This window comes from Acinonyx jubatus, chromosome A3 (assembly GCF_027475565.1).
Source record: "Acinonyx jubatus isolate Ajub_Pintada_27869175 chromosome A3, VMU_Ajub_asm_v1.0, whole genome shotgun sequence".
Taxonomy (NCBI): Eukaryota; Metazoa; Chordata; class Mammalia; order Carnivora; family Felidae; genus Acinonyx; species Acinonyx jubatus.
The window spans coordinates 1910586-1926128 of record NC_069388.1 but is presented as its reverse complement, the minus strand read 5'-3'; the positions used below and the strand labels follow the sequence as shown (position 1 = coordinate 1926128).

General features: G+C 61.5%; 2 protein-coding genes across 8 annotated transcripts in view; one reads left to right on the top strand and one right to left on the bottom strand.

Moving 5' to 3' along the window:
* Window positions 1–849: 849 nt before the first annotated feature.
* On the bottom strand, window positions 850–6654 carry PSMA7 (proteasome 20S subunit alpha 7). The gene is made up of 7 exons (XM_027046554.2): window positions 6423–6654; window positions 4132–4258; window positions 3455–3579; window positions 2648–2770; window positions 2069–2188; window positions 1454–1516; window positions 850–1060 (listed from the first exon to the last, which is right to left on the bottom strand). The coding sequence occupies exons 1-7, from the start codon at window positions 6516–6518 to the stop codon at window positions 968–970; spliced, it is 747 nt and encodes a 248-aa protein (XP_026902355.1). The 5' UTR covers window positions 6519–6654; the 3' UTR covers window positions 850–967.
* SS18L1 (SS18L1 subunit of BAF chromatin remodeling complex) overlaps window positions 5569–15543 on the top strand; it is a 30249-nt gene continuing 20274 nt past the window's right edge. The window contains exons 1-2 of one of the 7 annotated variants that reach the window (XM_053199759.1): window positions 6949–7106; window positions 7488–7560. Coding sequence is in view for 4 of the 7 variants with exons in the window: in XM_053199758.1 (XP_053055733.1) it covers window positions 7038–7106 (69 nt within the window). In the remaining 3 variants the exon portion in view is untranslated. Of the gene's footprint in view, window positions 5588–6873; window positions 7107–7487; window positions 7561–12683; window positions 15456–15543 lie in introns of those variants that run through there. The other 6 variants (XM_053199756.1, XM_053199761.1, XM_053199758.1 and 3 more) reach the window with 6 other exon arrangements.

Here is a 15543-nt window from a genome sequence, read left to right as displayed (position 1 = left end):
CTTCACTACTGACGCTCTATGCTGACGTTTTGACAATTCTACATTTTACACCGAGCTCAAAACGTATCTGGGCGTTTTTACTCCTTTCTAGATCGAATATATACGTGCCATTCAGTGAGAACCCAGTGAGGGAAGCTGCAGACGGAGGTGGGAGCAGCGCCCTGGAATCCCAAGGGTATACAGCTGGCAGGGCAGCCGGCCCAGGGACTCAAAGAGCCCTTTGTGCCATCGCCCGGTGGGGCAGGGGTGCCCGACGGTGGTCCTGTCACCGGGACTGGTGGCAGAGCTTCCTGTGAAGCTGTGAAGCTGCAGGGGTGAGGGCGAGGCTGCTGCTGGCTGGAACCTGGAAGGGCCATCTCTGGCGGGAGAGCAAGCACAGGGGACAATCAGCACCAGGAACTCCAGGGAGAAAACACAAGTGCGAAGACTTGATCTAGGGAAACCAGAAACGACTCTTTCTGAACACGGCTGCTGCTCTGTGGGATTCTGAGTGAAAACCAACTGGGCGCCACGTGTTCCCGGACGTGTGTCTGTCAGGAAGGAACAAGGTCCGTCTGCTAGCCCCTCTGGGAAGAGAAACTCGGGAGTCTCGGCGTCTGTCTCTAATGTCGCGCGCCTGTCTACAGCAGCTGTCACGTTTGGCGTGCGCTCCTAGCACTGCTGGACTCCCAAACCAAAAAGTTGGACGCCCCTGGCCCGCCACCAGTAGCTTGGCGACTTCGAGACTGGCGACAAGAGCACAGAGGAGAGCGCACACTAAGGAGAGCGCTCAGACGCAGCGAGGGGAAGACCCCCTTTCTACAGAGCCGTCCTGACTGCACCCAAGAGACACACGCTCTGAAGAAAAGGTTAACAAATAGGAAGTTTATTGCAGGACCCTTGGACAGTAGATGAGTGGAGGGAAATGCCTATGTATCACTTTGAAAATCCATGATTTGAATTTAAAAATCAATTCAAGATTTCATCATCATGACGCTTTCTTCTGTTTCTTCTTTTCGTTTTCCTCCTTCTCTTTCTCAATTTCAGCAACATACTTCTCAATTTCTTCAGGATTTAAAATCTACCAAAGAAAGTTTACAGTTAGCCTCCAAAGCACACAAGGCACCAGGGAACCAGCACCCCCTCTCCCCTGGGGAGGAAAGCTCTGGGGCTCCGGCCACATGCACCTCACAGCAGCTTCTAACAGAAAAACTAGGGTGTGCGCGCCTGATCCGGGTGACACCGGTCCGCAGCAGCTTTTCAATGTGCCCAGCAGCCACGCGAGCCCCAGCCTCCCCCGGAGACCCACACGATGATGCTTACTCTTCCACTTGTTTGTGGGGAGCCTTGGGAAGAAATCTCCTGGAGCACAAGCGCCACAGGAGTAGGGTCTCTGTTCCCACCCCCCCCCCGCCCCCACCCCATCCCTGGGGATGCTCCAGAGCGAAGGACACCAGACGACCTCAGTGATTACCTTGAGGGGTTGATCACGTCTCATGACAGCCAATTCAATGTTTTTGCCGCCAGACTGAACCACCTTGGAAAGCGAAGAATAAGGCCAGGTGCCTACCTGCATGGCACCAGCACCACCCGCCCCGCCACCCCTGCTTCCACACAGCAGCTAGGCTCCCAGCCCCCCTGCCCCCCCCCCCCCCCAAAGCCCAACAGCTGGACGCCAGCCTGGCCTTCTGGCCACTCCCCTGCCTCTTTGGCTTTACCTGCCAGCATCTCCCAAGTGCTGACAAAGCCCAAGGCCACAGCTCCCAGCCACTAGTCCCCATTCTCCTCATCCCCCAATCTTAGCAGCGGTGTGCTCTGAGTGGAAAGTTCCACACCTGCTGGCTCCCGTCCTGCCTCTGCAGCTCCTCACCTGAGCGTGCCCTCGGACCAGCAACTCGGTCCTTGATAGCCCCAGCCGCATGAGGGAGCTGAAAACACCGGGGCAGGGCCCGGCCGAGCAAGCCCTGGGGCGCCCAGCATTACCGCCGGCGGCCTCACCGCCCCCGCTCCTGCTGCCTGCACACAGCCGCCCACTTCTGTGCTGTCCATTCTGCCCAGCCCAAGCACCAGATTTCGAATGCAAACGTACTTCCAGGAGGGCCTTGATAACCAACTTAATGGTCAGGTCATCTGTCTCGATGGCTTCGTCAGTGTAATTCTTCTCCAGAAACTCACGCACGGACTTGGCGCCCCGGCCTATAGCATTAGCCTGAAAGAGGAATGTGTTCTACGGCGCGGGGCACGACAATCCAGAACCGGCCCGAGGACAAGACCGCAGCTGCCTGGGCCAGCCGTGTCAGAGGCAGCCTGGCCCCTTGGTCCTGCCCTATGGACTCCTTTCCCAAAGAGCTATTTGGAACTGGTGCTGATCCTTAGCCACGAGTGGGATTCTCCTGTGTTACTGAAAGACACATGGGTGACTGTGCTTCGTGCCACATACCCCCATTGCTCCCTATCCTTGGACATGGTCTCAAACAGCAACGTCTAATGACTCCTTCGCTCTATCAGCAGGAGCGTCACAGAACAAACGGGTAGTGAGTACGCGTGCACGCGCACCCACAGGACACGGCCTCCTTACACCAGCAGGAGACCCGGTACCTTCCAGTGGCCTCTGCAACTTTTTACTGGCGAGACCGCCCGAAGACCCTCTGTTTTGTCAGGGCCTCACCTTCCAGGCATGGTACGTCCCCGAGGGGTCCGTCTGATAGAGTCTGGGGGTGCCGTCAAAGTCGAAACCCACAATGAGGGCGGAGATGCCGAACGGCCTGCGCCCATTGCTCTGCGTGTAGCGCTGGTGGGAGAAGGAACACGTTAATGCCTCAGCACGAAAGGCCCCGTGGAACCCACCCTAAGTCCTCTCCCTCTCTCTCTCTCTCTCTCTCTCTCTCTCTCTCTCTCACACACACACACACACACACACACACACACACACACACACACACACACGGCATTCCCAACAGCCGAGCCTTCGCTGAAGGGATGGAGACATTCAAGTTATCTGCAGTTCCAACGATGAGGGACGTGAGCCCGGACTACTCAGCGGTCCTCCTTCTCTTGTGCAGTTTGGCTCAGAAAGGTGTGCAAGACCTGCCCACGACCGAACGCATCGTAGGGCACAACTGAGACCGCTGGAACCACTCTGACAACACACGCGCTTTGGCTACACACTTGACTTTAAAATGACCGGCACGTCACCAGAGGGTGGAGGTGGCTCTCAGCTCCTCCCAAATGCTTGGAAGCCAACCGTTCAGGACATCAAGACAGAGACTATCACGTCCCTTCAGAAACGTGAATTTGGACCGTCCCACGCCACTAAACGCAAACAATGCCACCAAAGTGGATAACCTACGGTAAGTTACATTCGCACAAAGATCGGGACTGTGCGTGGAATTAGAGCAGTTTTCTGATTCCCCTGAAGGGACCTCTGCAAACAGGTACACACAGGTACCATGAACTACCGTGGCGGGATGCCCACCTGCTTCAGACTGGCGATGTAGCGGGTGATGTACTCCACGGTGACTGGGTCCTCCACGGTCAGCCGGTGGCTCTGGCACTCCACCCGGGCCCTGTTGATGACTATCCTCGCATCCGCAGTGAGCCCTGCAACAGCAGAAAGACTGCCACCGGAGCCACGCCTCATCGGCTCCCATCGGGGACGACACAGGTCACACGACCACACAGCAGTTACATACTCCAGCCAGTCCTCTGAAACCCAGCTCTCAGGTCATCTGGGTGATGGATGCCGGGGTGATCATCCTCTGGCTGTGCACAGAGGCCTCGGACAAGACACGTCAGTCCCTAGGTTAGTTTACGTGAATTGGGATCTTGCTAGAGTGGACCCGCACGGAAGAGCTCGGGAAGCCACGAGAGTGCCCGGGGCACACAGCATGCCCCACAGCAGGGAACTGTGGTCGGGGAAAACCAGGCTCGCCAGGCCTGTCTCCAGACTGTAACTGTGATCCAGTCATGCGCCAGCAACAGCAAAGCCTCCCACCCCCGAAAGCTTTGGTGAAGCTGGCAGAGGTCCCAATCGACTCCTTTTAAATGACTTTAGTTTCCCCACTTTCTAGATCTTCCAAAAGCCAACCCACTGAGACGGCCTCCAAAGTGCTAATAAGGGCCTCTGAGGACCAGGGCACCGGCCCCACTCACCTGCGAACGCCATGCAGACGTTGTCATCCAACGCGCAGATCTTGCGGACGGTTCTCTCATCCTGCAGTTTGGCCACTGATTTCTTCTCCACGCCCAGAACAACGATGTCCTTCCCTCGCACGCCGACCTTCAATAAAAATCAACACGGTGCTTAAGAAAGCAACGAGAGGTTTTGCCATCAGGCTCAGGGCGCTTAGCAGATGGTAACCGGGACCTGTGAACACCCTGGGGGTGGGGGCCCCACGCTTCGCAGATCACAGATACTGACCCATTTCTGGCAGAGCTGGCCCAAGTGTCACGACCTGGGCGCCCACTCCTGTGCACTGAACGTACTGATACGAAGTCTCAATTACAACACAGTAACTGTTGTGTATATACCTTCAACCGGGAGAATCACAGAGACACACGCAAGGCTTTTAAGCCTGAGATCCTGACATTCGAGACAAGTGCCCCGAAAGCAATGTTTCTGTAGCTGTGAAGCATGTTAAAACCCACGCTGGGGGCACCTGGGTGGCTCAGTCAGTTAAGCATCCAGTTCTTGGTTTCCACTCAGGTCATGATCTCCCAGTGGCTTGTGAGATCGAGCCCCTGAGTCGGGCTCTGCGCTGACAGTGCAGAGCCTGCTCGAGATTCTGCCCTTGCCCTGCTCACGTGTGCACATGCTCCCTCTCTCTCAAAGTAAAAAAACATTGAAACAACAACACCCCCCCCCCCCCCCCCCGCACCATGGCACACCTGTGCACAGCTCTGGGGAAGGTCTGGTTTGCCCTCAAGTGGAAGGACAACTCTTAACAACTATTCCCGGGAATTAGCTTGCTCTCTGCATATAGCAGATACTGTACAGGACAGGAGAGCGTATCGGGAACATGGAAAAATCTCCCACTGGCCAAGTGATCCCTCGACCCCGTCAGGGCAGGAGCGGATAGAAATGGGGCAATGCTCCAAGGAGCAACACGTCTCAGCCCAGAGATCTCTCAGAGGCACTGCGGGCCCTGGGGCTGCCCTGCCCACCTCTACCCCTAGATGTCAGCTGGCAGCACTCCACAGGCAAAGAGACAGGTCTGCACCAGTTGGCAAACACCCCTTGGGGCGCAAAATCCCAGCCCGCGCCCCCCACCCCCACCCCAGCCCCAGGCCATGGTGGAAAAACACTGATCTGTGTTTCTGACTTCAAGGCTCTTCATGCTCTTAGGTGACCCTCCAGGTTCCCCTGGGAGAAGGGAGCCAGGCTCAGAGATGCTGGGAGGATTAAGCAAAGTCACCCTGGCTGGCCCGAGGGAGTACGGGGGCCGGGGAGTGTCCAAGCAGCTCCTCTCCCAGTGCTCTTTAACCCGAGTTGGGCCAGAAGATGGATTTTGAACCTGAATTTCAGAAGAGATTCAGGAAATGAAAGCACTTCATCGCCCAGAGCTGTGTCCTTTTTCTCTGTACACGCGAACCTCCGAGACGGCAGCAGGTAAGAGGAAAACCAGTAACACCAGGAAACAGACCCACAGGTGTCTCAAACGCATCCCCCATCCAAAATTCAAATGGTGGCCCAAACGTCAGATCTGTGCTCAGATGGCAGCAGGAGAACGATCGCCAAGCTGCCCGACCCGGTGGAGGGCTCCCGGTGGCACCGCCGCCCCTGAGAGCCTGCTTCCCTTTGTTCCTGAAGCGCACCTGGGCTTCCAGGACCACTGCCGTCCCCAGTGGGGAAGTCCCCCGGCCGGGACCGCAGGGGTGCGGCTCACCTAAGTTGCTTACGGACGTGAAGGAGTCACCGAGCCAACAACGACCCAGCCCTGCTGCTAGGCGCCCGCACCCGCGCCCACGGCCCAGGGCCCAAGCAGGGCCCTGCAGGGTGACCCGCCAAAATGGCCGTCCCACGGCCGCTCATACACCCTGGAGACGCCCGAGGGAAAGAGAAACCGGTACTCCAAGGCTCAGCGCTCACACCGAGCGCGCCGGCCTCGCGAGCGCCCGTGCGAAGTCACTGGCACACATGTAGCACTGCCACCCTTCGGTGAGAACCCACCGGCAGGAGGGCAGTGGCCCCAGACTCTCCTGCGCCCGCCTGCGCGGCCGTCCCAGCATCCGCAGGTCCCAGACGGGCCCCCGCCCCGCTTCCTTCAGCGACACCAACGATCCCGGGGCTCCACGAGAGCCGCCCGAACAAAGCGCATCCCTACGGCGGAGGCCGTGAGCACGGGCGAAGCCGGGCCGACCCCGGGAGCCCGGCGCGCACCAGCCTCCGCCGCCCCGCTCTCGCCACCCGCCCCGCACGCCAGGCCCCGCCGGCCGCCGCTCACCGCGGTCGAGCCCTTCTTCACGGCCTCCTGCGCGTACTCCACTTGGAAAAGGTGGCCGTCGGGCGAGAAGACGGTGATGGCGCGGTCGTAGCTCATGCCGGCGGCGCGGCGCGGCGGCGGCGGCGGAGCCGGGGAAAAGCGCACACTCACGGCCGCGCGGCCCGCGATTCACGACGCCTCTGCTCCCGCGTCGCGCGCCTGCCCGCCCCCGCCGCCGCGCACTGCGCTGCTGGCGTCCGGCGCCTTACGGCGGCGTCGGGCGGCGTCAGGCGGCGTCCGGCTGACGTGCGCGCGCGCCGGGGCGGGGCCGGGCCGAACCACCGGCGACCGAGAGCGGGGGGGCGGCTCGGTGGTGGAGGGCCGGGCGCGGGGCGCAGAGCGGCCGACGCGGGGCGCCGCCGGGGGCTCGGCCTGGGGGGGCGGACGGCGCGCGGGGGCGGCGGCGCGGCGGGCCCGGGGGCGACGCAGGGGCCGGCGGGGCGGGCGAGCCCACGGCGCGGCGCCCCCCGCGGCCCCCGCCCCCCCCCCAGCGACTGCGGAGAATGAGCGCCCGGGGCCGCCGAGCGCCGCCGGAGCAGAAGCCCCGAGGAGCTCGGGCAGATCCCGCGCGCGACCATGTCGGTGGCCTTCGCGTCCGCCCGGCCGCGAGGCAAAGGGGAGGTCACGCAGCAAACCATCCAGAAGGTGGGCCGGGGCGGGCGCGCGGGGCCGGGGCGCACGGGGCCGAGGCGCGCGGGCTGCCGGCGGGCGCGGGGCGCGAACAAAGCCGGGGCGCAGCCGACGGCCGCGACCCCGCCGCCCCCCGCGCCGCCCGCGCCCCGCTCGGCGGGGGGACGGGGCCCGGGCCCGCCCGGCCGGGCCGGGCCGGCGGCGGCCGGGGCGGCGCGGGCGGCGGCGGGGCCCCGGGCGCACGGGGGCCCGGCCCTGCGAGGCCCGCGGGGGCGCGTGGAGCGCGGGGCGCCGAGCCCGCGCGGCTCCGGAGCCCGGCCCGGAGCGCGGCAGCCCCGGGGCCGACCCGTCCGCCGCGCGCCGCGGCCCTTACTCGCGTGTCACATTGTTTTTCAGCCTGACACCCCGGCCAGCCTCCTCACCTAACAGAAACTTTACCGATTCGCTTTACAGCCTTTCCCCGCGTCCTGTAAGTTTGGCCTTGTGGTTTTACCGAGATCACGCTCACGTGGGTGTGGGGGCACCTTTACCAGAAGCCTTACGCTTTGGGTCTGGGATTTTAAGTCTTCTGTTTCTCCGTAGAAGGCAAGTTCAGAAGAAAATCGGTGTTAGCCATTCCCGTTTGCATTTTCTCGGCGTCTCTGGCAGCTGCCCTGGTTTCTTTTTCGCCCTGGGGAGTCTCGGGTCAGCGGTGCGCCTCGGTTCCCCACTGGCTGCTTCTCGCCGGCGGGGTTCGCCTTCACGACCGCGGCCCCTCTTGCCTAGGGGCTCGCCAGGACCTTGTGGACCTTGTCCTCTGCCTCTTGCCTGTCTGCAGACTGCCTTTGCTGCGGCCGGTTTTGGCGAGTGGACGTCAGCGAGCTGCGAACGGGAAAGAGCACCTGAGAAGGGGCAGAAGGGCGACGTTTGCGTTTGTTTAGTAAACACCGAGCACTTTTTGCATTGCCTGCTCGCTGGGCTTTGCGGATCTTAACTCTTTGTGGCAGGCAGGTACTGTGTTCGTTTTACAGATAGGGAAACTGAGGCATAGTGAAGACAAGCGTGGTTGCTGTTAAGTGGCTTGCGAGGAGACAGACCCACACAGTGGCTCCAGGGTCACCTGTCGCCAGTGACCGTCGCCCTGGGAGCGCCTGGCTAAACACGGGGTCAAACGATTGGCTCAGAGGCACCCTCGGGCAATCCAGGGGGGTTTCCTGGCACCTTGCCTTTTTGGAGCTCGAATGTGATGAGCGCAGACACTGTTTCCAAAGCCTCTTTTGGCTTAGCACCCATCTAGCTATCTGCACTTTGCGCTCACGCCCCGTTAAAGCTCCCGGAAGTCTTCAGGCAAAACCACGTGCCAGAGCGCCTGATGTCCCCAGGCATCAGGTCGCAAAGAGGGAAACTCGCTGACCGTGGAAAACGGGTCTTCCGTTTAGGCCCTCGCCTGATTTGTACTGACGGGATTGGCAGTGCGCGTATTACCTTGGCGCTGTGGCAGGGAACAGGTGGGGGTCTTGCTGGCTGGCTGTGAGGGGCTGAGAGGTGCGGGTCTTACACCCACGCTCAGAACGTTGAGGGAGGCGAGAGAGCAGGAAGTACACGGCTTGTCCTCAGCATCTATTTGAGCAGGACTTTGCCCGGCAAACTTCTGCTCGGCCTTCAAGGCCCACTCAGACATCCCCTCCCCCATTCTCTCTTGGCAGTCCTGTGGTAACTGCAGCGCTTTGACAGGTTGCCGGGGCTCCTGAGTTTGCACGTTACCGAATTATTCTTCGCTGTGTTCCTAGCCTGGCACGCTGCCTGGCACAGCTAGTGCTCGGTACGTACTAGAGCGTCTGTGACCCTGGTTCCGCCAGTGGAAGCGTCGGGGAGAAGCAGACGTGTTCGTTTCCTGTGGCTGCCGTGACGTTGTCGTAAACTCGGTGGTTTAGAACGGTAGAAATTTACTTTTCGTCCTCTGGAGGCCAGAAGGTCCAAAATGAAGGCGTGGGCAGGGCTGGTGACTTTCTGGGGGCTCTCGGGGAGGCTCTGCTGTTTTTCTCTGAGCTCCTGGTGCTGCGGGCTTGTCGACGCCTCACCCCACCCCTGCCTCGGCCTTCCCGGGGTGTTCTTCTCCGCGTGTATCTCTGTGTCCGAATCGCCCTTTTCTTCTAAGGACGCCGTTCGTAGGATTTAGGGCTCCCTCGACCGCGGTCTGACCTCGCCTGGACTCGAATACGGTGTAAAGACGTCGTTTTCAAATCTGGCCGCGTTGGCAGGCTCTGGGGGTTGGGACTCGAACCGAATATTTTGAGGAACACGGTTTAACTCGTAACAGAAGACGTGTCTCGGAGAGAGATTCCAGACAAGGAAAACCAAGGAGCGAGGCTAGGAAGGCTCTGGAAGATCCAGGGAGTTGCGGCGGTCCCGCACGTGGTCTGCACAGAAGGATGCGGGAGATCGAAGGAGTCGAGGGCGGTCCTGCCGGTGGTCTACACGGAGCAGGTCACGGGGCCCAAACCGGAAGGGCGGGCAGAGCCAGCCTGGGGGAAGCCTGCGCTGAGTGCTCGGGAGGTTTCTCCGGTGGTGACCAAACCGTTTCGGTGCCGGGGCAGAGGGCAGCACGGCACTTGCGGGGGGACCGTAGGGAACGTGACTTTGCCAGGGACCCTGAGGTGGAGACGGGCAGTGTCCCCGCAGCTGGCTAGCTGGCCTGCAGGCTGGGACCCGCGTGGGCTGCTCTCTGCTGGTTCGGGACCAGGGGATCCCCGCCGCCCAGTGCCGCGCTCCCACTGCGCTCGCAGGGTGGCGTGGCAGTCGCGTCCGTGGGCCGTGTGGCTGGGCTTGGGCACATCGGAGGGGGCCCCGGACACCAGGCCTTGGCTGCTGGCCAGGCACCTCTTAGTTTCTTGGCACACGGTAGTCGCTTAATAAACGTGAGTTTTACCGTCCCTGCTTGTGTCGTTTTCCTTAATTCGTTTTCTGGACCGGAGAATGGGAACGCAGTCTTGTCCCCCTGTGCCCCCGGCACGTTGTCCGGAGGGAGACGGGCTCTGCGGGAGCTGGGCACCTGGCGTGTCTGCCGGCGCGGGTCCAGTGCAGATGAGCGAGACCCCCGAGGGCAGGTGCCGTGCTCGGGATCTGCGCGTCAGGGAGGGGGCGGCACCAGACCAGCCCTGCGCCACCGCCCTTCGTGCCCGGGGGCTGGGGGGCAGGGGCACAGAGGTGAAGGACGGCCGTCTGGGTTGGGGGTGGGTGCCGTACGTTCTCAGGCCCGGAACTCGTCTTCAAGCACATGAGCTGACTCGGTAAAGAAGGTAAAACTGGCCTTTTTAACAATTCGCCGTCCTACCGCTGCCAGCGGCTTGCGGACGCCGAGCCCCCCACCTCCAACTTGCCTAATTGACTGTCTTGGGCAGTTGTCACCGAGAGCCTTCTCCCCGGTGAGCACGGTCCCGGGCAAGGGAGGCAGCGAACCTGTGTCTCTTTCCATCCCCGGGGACGGGAGGGGGCGATGCCTCCTGCCTCGGGTCCCGGGGCCGGTGGACCCCGGGGGGCTGCGGGCGGCCGGGGCGCGGGGTGCCGTGGGTCCGCTCGTGAGGCCCTGAGTGCCGCCCCCGTGGGGGAAGTGTGAGGAAGCACCGTCTCCGGGAGGGAAGAGCCGGGCCCGGGCCCTCTGCCCCGTGACACGAGGCCACGGGCCCTCCTCCGGAGAAGGTGCCGCCCGGGCTCCGCGGGGGCCCCCTCGGGCCGGAGGGTGAGGAAGCATCCGGGCGCTCCCCCCGGCACGCGCCGGCCTCCCACCCTCGCGGTGCAGCCCGGGACCCGGGGACGGGGCAGCAGCCGGGGTCTGCCACGTGACACCAACAGGTGTCTCCACGGACGTTCTGGTGGCCCTGGCCCCGTGCCCCTAACCTGTCCCCCGGCCAGCGGGCCGGGGCCCGAGCACCTGGCCCGCGTGCGTGGAGTCAGAGGCCGGTTGTCCCGGGATCCCCGGGCTGTGACCGAGGCAGTGCCGCCCCCCGCCCGAGGTGCGGGAGTGGGGGGACCCGGCGCCGATGTCCCCGAGTCCCTCAGGGCCCGTGAAGAGATCGGGCCGGTCTTTTCCTGCCCGAGCCGCGGCGGGCACCGTGACGTTTGCGGCGCCGACGTGACAGAAGCCAGAGGCTCCGGGGAGGAGGTGACAGATGTCGGTGCGGAGAGTGACCGCACTCCCCGGCGGCGCCCCCCCCCCCCCCCCCCCCCGACGGGCCGGCCTGCTGCGGGCTCTCGGTGCGTGCGGGCCCGGCTGCGGCGCCGGCGGAGGCCTCAGGAAGCCGGGAGCCACGGAGAGGGGTGCAGAGGGACCGCGGAGGCCGGCAGGAGGCGGGTGTCCCCCGGGCGCGCACAGCGGGGGGCCGGTCACCCTGCTGGCCTCGGGGGTGGGGGGGGGGGGTGGAGAGCGGCTCCGGAGGGTCTCGCCACGACTCGCCGGCCACGGCTCCACCTTGACCTCTGGCTCGTCCCGATGGTATTGCCAGCCTTTCGAGTCGTCCCTCCTCGGGAAGCCTCGCTTGGGTCTGGTCGTCCCTCCTCAGGAAGCTTCCCCTCAGGATCTGATCATCTCTCCTCGGAAAGTCTCACTCGGGATCTGGTCGTCCCTCCTCGGGAAGCCTCCCCTCAGGATCCAATCATCCCCCTTCAGAAAGTCTCACTTGGATCTGGTCATTCCTCCTCAGGAAGTCTTCGGATCTAGTCGTCCCTCCTCCAGAAGTCTCCCCTCAGGATCCAATCATCTGTCCTCAGAAAGTCTCACTCGGGATCCGGTCGTCCCTCCTCAGGAAGTCTCCAGATCTGGTCATCCCTCCTTAGGAAGCCTCACTCGGGATCTGGCCGTCCCTCCTCAGGAAGTCTCCCCTCAGGATCCAATCATCCCCCTTCAGAAAGTCTCACTCGGGATCCGGTTGTCCCTCCTCAGGAAGTCTCCCCTCAGGATCCAATCATCCCCCTTCAGAAAGTCTCACTCGGGATCTGGTCGTCCCTCCTCAGAAAGTCTCCGGATCTGGTCTTCCCTCTTCTACCTCACTCGGGATCCGGTCACCCCACCTCAGGAAGTCTCCCCTCAGGATCCAATCATTTCTCCTCAGAAAGTCTCACTCGGGATCCGGTCGTCCCTCCTCAGGAAGTCTCCCCTCAGGATCCAATCATTTCTCCTCAGAAAGTCTCACTCGGGATCCGGTTGTCCCTCCTCAGGAAGTCTCCCCTCAGGATCCAATCATCCCCCTTCAGAAAGTCTCACTTGGATCTGGTCGTCCCTCCTCAGAAAGTCTCCGGATCTGGTCGTCCCTCTTCTACCTCACTCGGGATCCGGTCACCCCGCCTCAGGAAGTCTCCCCTCAGGATCCAATCATCCCTCCTCAGGAAGTCTCCCCTCAGGATCCGATCATTTCTCCTCAGAAAGTCTCACTCGGGATCCGGTCGTCCCTCCTCGGGAAGCCTCCCCTCGGGATCCAATCATCCCCCTTCAGAAAGTCTCACTTGGATCTGGTCATTCCTCCTCAGGAAGTCTTCGGATCTAGTCGTCCCTCCTCCAGAAGTCTCCCCTCAGGATCCAATCATCTGTCCTCAGAAAGTCTCACTCGGGATCTGGTCGCCCCGCCTCAGGAAGCCTCACTCGGGATCGGGTAGTTGTTCTCCACTGTCCACCAACTTCTGGCCTGTGTGGAGAAACTCACTGCTGTAGTTTTCAGTTGGTTCATTTTTAGGATCTCTGTGTTGTCCTTGATGTTTTTGGCAAGTCGGCCCCTTGGAGAACCTTCTGAGATGGAAATTCACATCCTTCAATTCTGAGAAAATACTTTGAACAAATTTTTAGATGATTTTTCTCCCTGTGTGTTCTTTCTGGAAGTCCTTGAAGAATTGTTTCTTGCCAGTCAGATCATTTTTCTAATTTTGTCATCTTTTCTGTTTTCTACCTTGGTGTTTTTAATCTGCTTTCTAGGAGTTTTTCTCAACTTTATGTTCCAACCTTGCGTTAATTGTTTTTTGCTCTGGTCAATACAGAAATATTCCAGAGCTCTTTTTGCTTTGTTTAAGGGCATCTTTTATTAACGAGTACCGTCTTTTGGGGCACCTGGGTGGCTCAGTCGGTTGAGCGTCCGACTTCGGCTCAGGTCGTGATCTCACGGTCTGTGAGGTTGAGCCCCACGTCGGATTCTGTGCTGACAGCTCAGAGCCCGGAGCCTGCTTCGGATTCTGTCTCCCTCTCTCTGCCCCTCCCCTGCTCGTGCTTTGTCTCTGTCTTTCAAAAATAAACAAACATAAAAAAATATTTTAACGAATACGGTTTTTTTGTCTTTTGGGGATATGAGTAACAGTTGCGCTTTTTTCTCCTTTTGTTTTTCTAAGCTTCCTTTTTGCATGGTCTTCGTCTTCCCCAGGTTCGGCGTCTGCAGCTAGCCTCGGCTTGTCTAGATCGTCTAGATCGTCCAGATCTTTCTAGGTGGCAGGCTTCCCGGGAGTACTCTTGCTCAGGGCCAGGGCCTGGGGCAGGTTGGTCTGTGGTGACACTGGGGGGTGCGCCCCTGCCTCCGGTGCCCTGGTGCTACCCCTCTGCCTCGTCCCCCTTCTCCGCCTCCCAGCCTACTGGTGAGCAGTGGGGAAGGTCCTGGGGCCTCTGCCTTCCTGGTCTCTGGGCTCCCGGTGTGGCTGTGTCACATCCGGCACCCCAGGATCTGCTCTCCGGTTCTAGAACTCTGGCACTGCTGTCTCAGCTCTGCTCTGTTCACGTCCCTTGCTCACCGGGTCGTCAGGGTTTAGAGGTCAGGGGCCTCCAGTCCGCCATCTGTCACCCACTTTGGCCTGGCCTTTTTTCCCAAGTGTTCGTAACTTAACTGAGATGGTGCTCCATTTCGCGTCCTTTTCCTCGATCCCCTTAACGGTACGTTTCCTCGTGTGCAGGAAAACTGCGAACTGTTCGTGATGGCTGCTTACGCTACGGTCTGCTGAAGTGTTGCTGGCCTTGACTCTTTAGCTTTTGTCCCTTTTGGAACGTTAAGGACGATGTGGTGGGGCGCCTGGGCGGCTCAGTCGGCTAAGCCTCCGACTCTTGGTTTCGGCTCAGGTCACGATCTCCCGGTTCGTCAGCTCAAGTCCCACATCGGGTTCTGCGTCGGGCTCTGCGCTGTCAGCACGTAGCCTTCTTGGGCTATTCTCTCCGTCACTGCCCGTCTCAAAAGAAGTAAATTTAAAAAAAAAAAAAAAAAGGCCGATGCTAAAACGGACCTCCTGATAGCACTTCAGCTCTGTGGCGTGTGTCCTTGGGAGAGAATCCCTGCCCGGCAGTTTCAGGCAGGAAGCTGAAGCCGTAGAGGGGTGGCTCTCAGAGGGAGAGGAAGGTCATTCTAGTCGTTTACCTTAATCAACCTGGACGCCGAGTCCCGATTGCCCTCAGGGTGGTGGGCCCAGCCACCGCCACCTGCCCTCAGCAAGCCCCCTGGCGGCTCCTGGGCCCGCAGTGCCTGCCTGCACTGCCCCCACGTGGGAGAAAACGGCGGAGGGTAGACAGGACAGAGCTGTAAACTAAGACCGAGCAGGAGAGACCGACCCCGAGGTCGCAGAGGCTGGGGGACGGTCGCCTAGCAGGGCTGCAGGGCCGCGGGGCCGACTCGGCCTCGCGGCGTGGCCCAGTCAGGCCCTTTGTGCCGCCTTGGCCTCCCCTCCGTGGACGGTCTCGGGCCCCGAGCTCTGGAGGAGGACTCCGTGGTCAGAGTGCAGGGAGGAGCCCACGTTGCGCAGGGAGGAAGGTGAGCTGCCTTCTGGGCAGTGGCGAGCAGGGGGCGCCTCCTCTGGCTCAGGGGCCTGTGGCGCTGAGCCCTCCCAGAAGAGCCCGCACCGTGGTGACCGGTAGTCGTTGAGGACAAAAGTCACAGAGCTTTCTTCCGGCCGAGTTTCCGAGTAAAGACCTTTCCGTGGAAAGCAGCGTTGGCCTTGGGCGCCGACCTGCCCCTCCTTCCAGAGGGTGCACCCGGTGAATAAGCCGGGATCTTCTCTTCACAGCTGGCTGGAGGAGGCCTCACCTTGGCGGGCACCGCCCCGTGCACATTGCCCTGCCCTCCCCTCCCCGCCGGCTCCGGCGCACCCCTCCCTGCTCCCACTAGGCCCTCCTCCCCCTTGTGCTTCCGTCCATCGCCTCCTCCCGGGTCTCCCCAGACTCTCCCGGGCGCTGCCCCCGACGTGGCCGTCCTGAAAAGCCGGCTGTGGTAGGCCTTTGTGGTGCCCTGTAGGGCTGCGAGCTGCCTCGCCCGGGCGGGACTGCCTGCCTGGCCTCTCCAGACAGGGACCCGGCGGCCCAGCATCCCTGACGTAGACTCTGGGCCCACCCTAGCTGGACAGATGCGCTGTGGCCACGGGCCCTAGAAAATGGTGAGCCGGCGGCTGTGGGTCTTCATCTGCCGGGTGAGAGGTCCTGGGACCCGCCCCTGGGTTTGGTGGGCGGGGGGGCGGGGGGGTT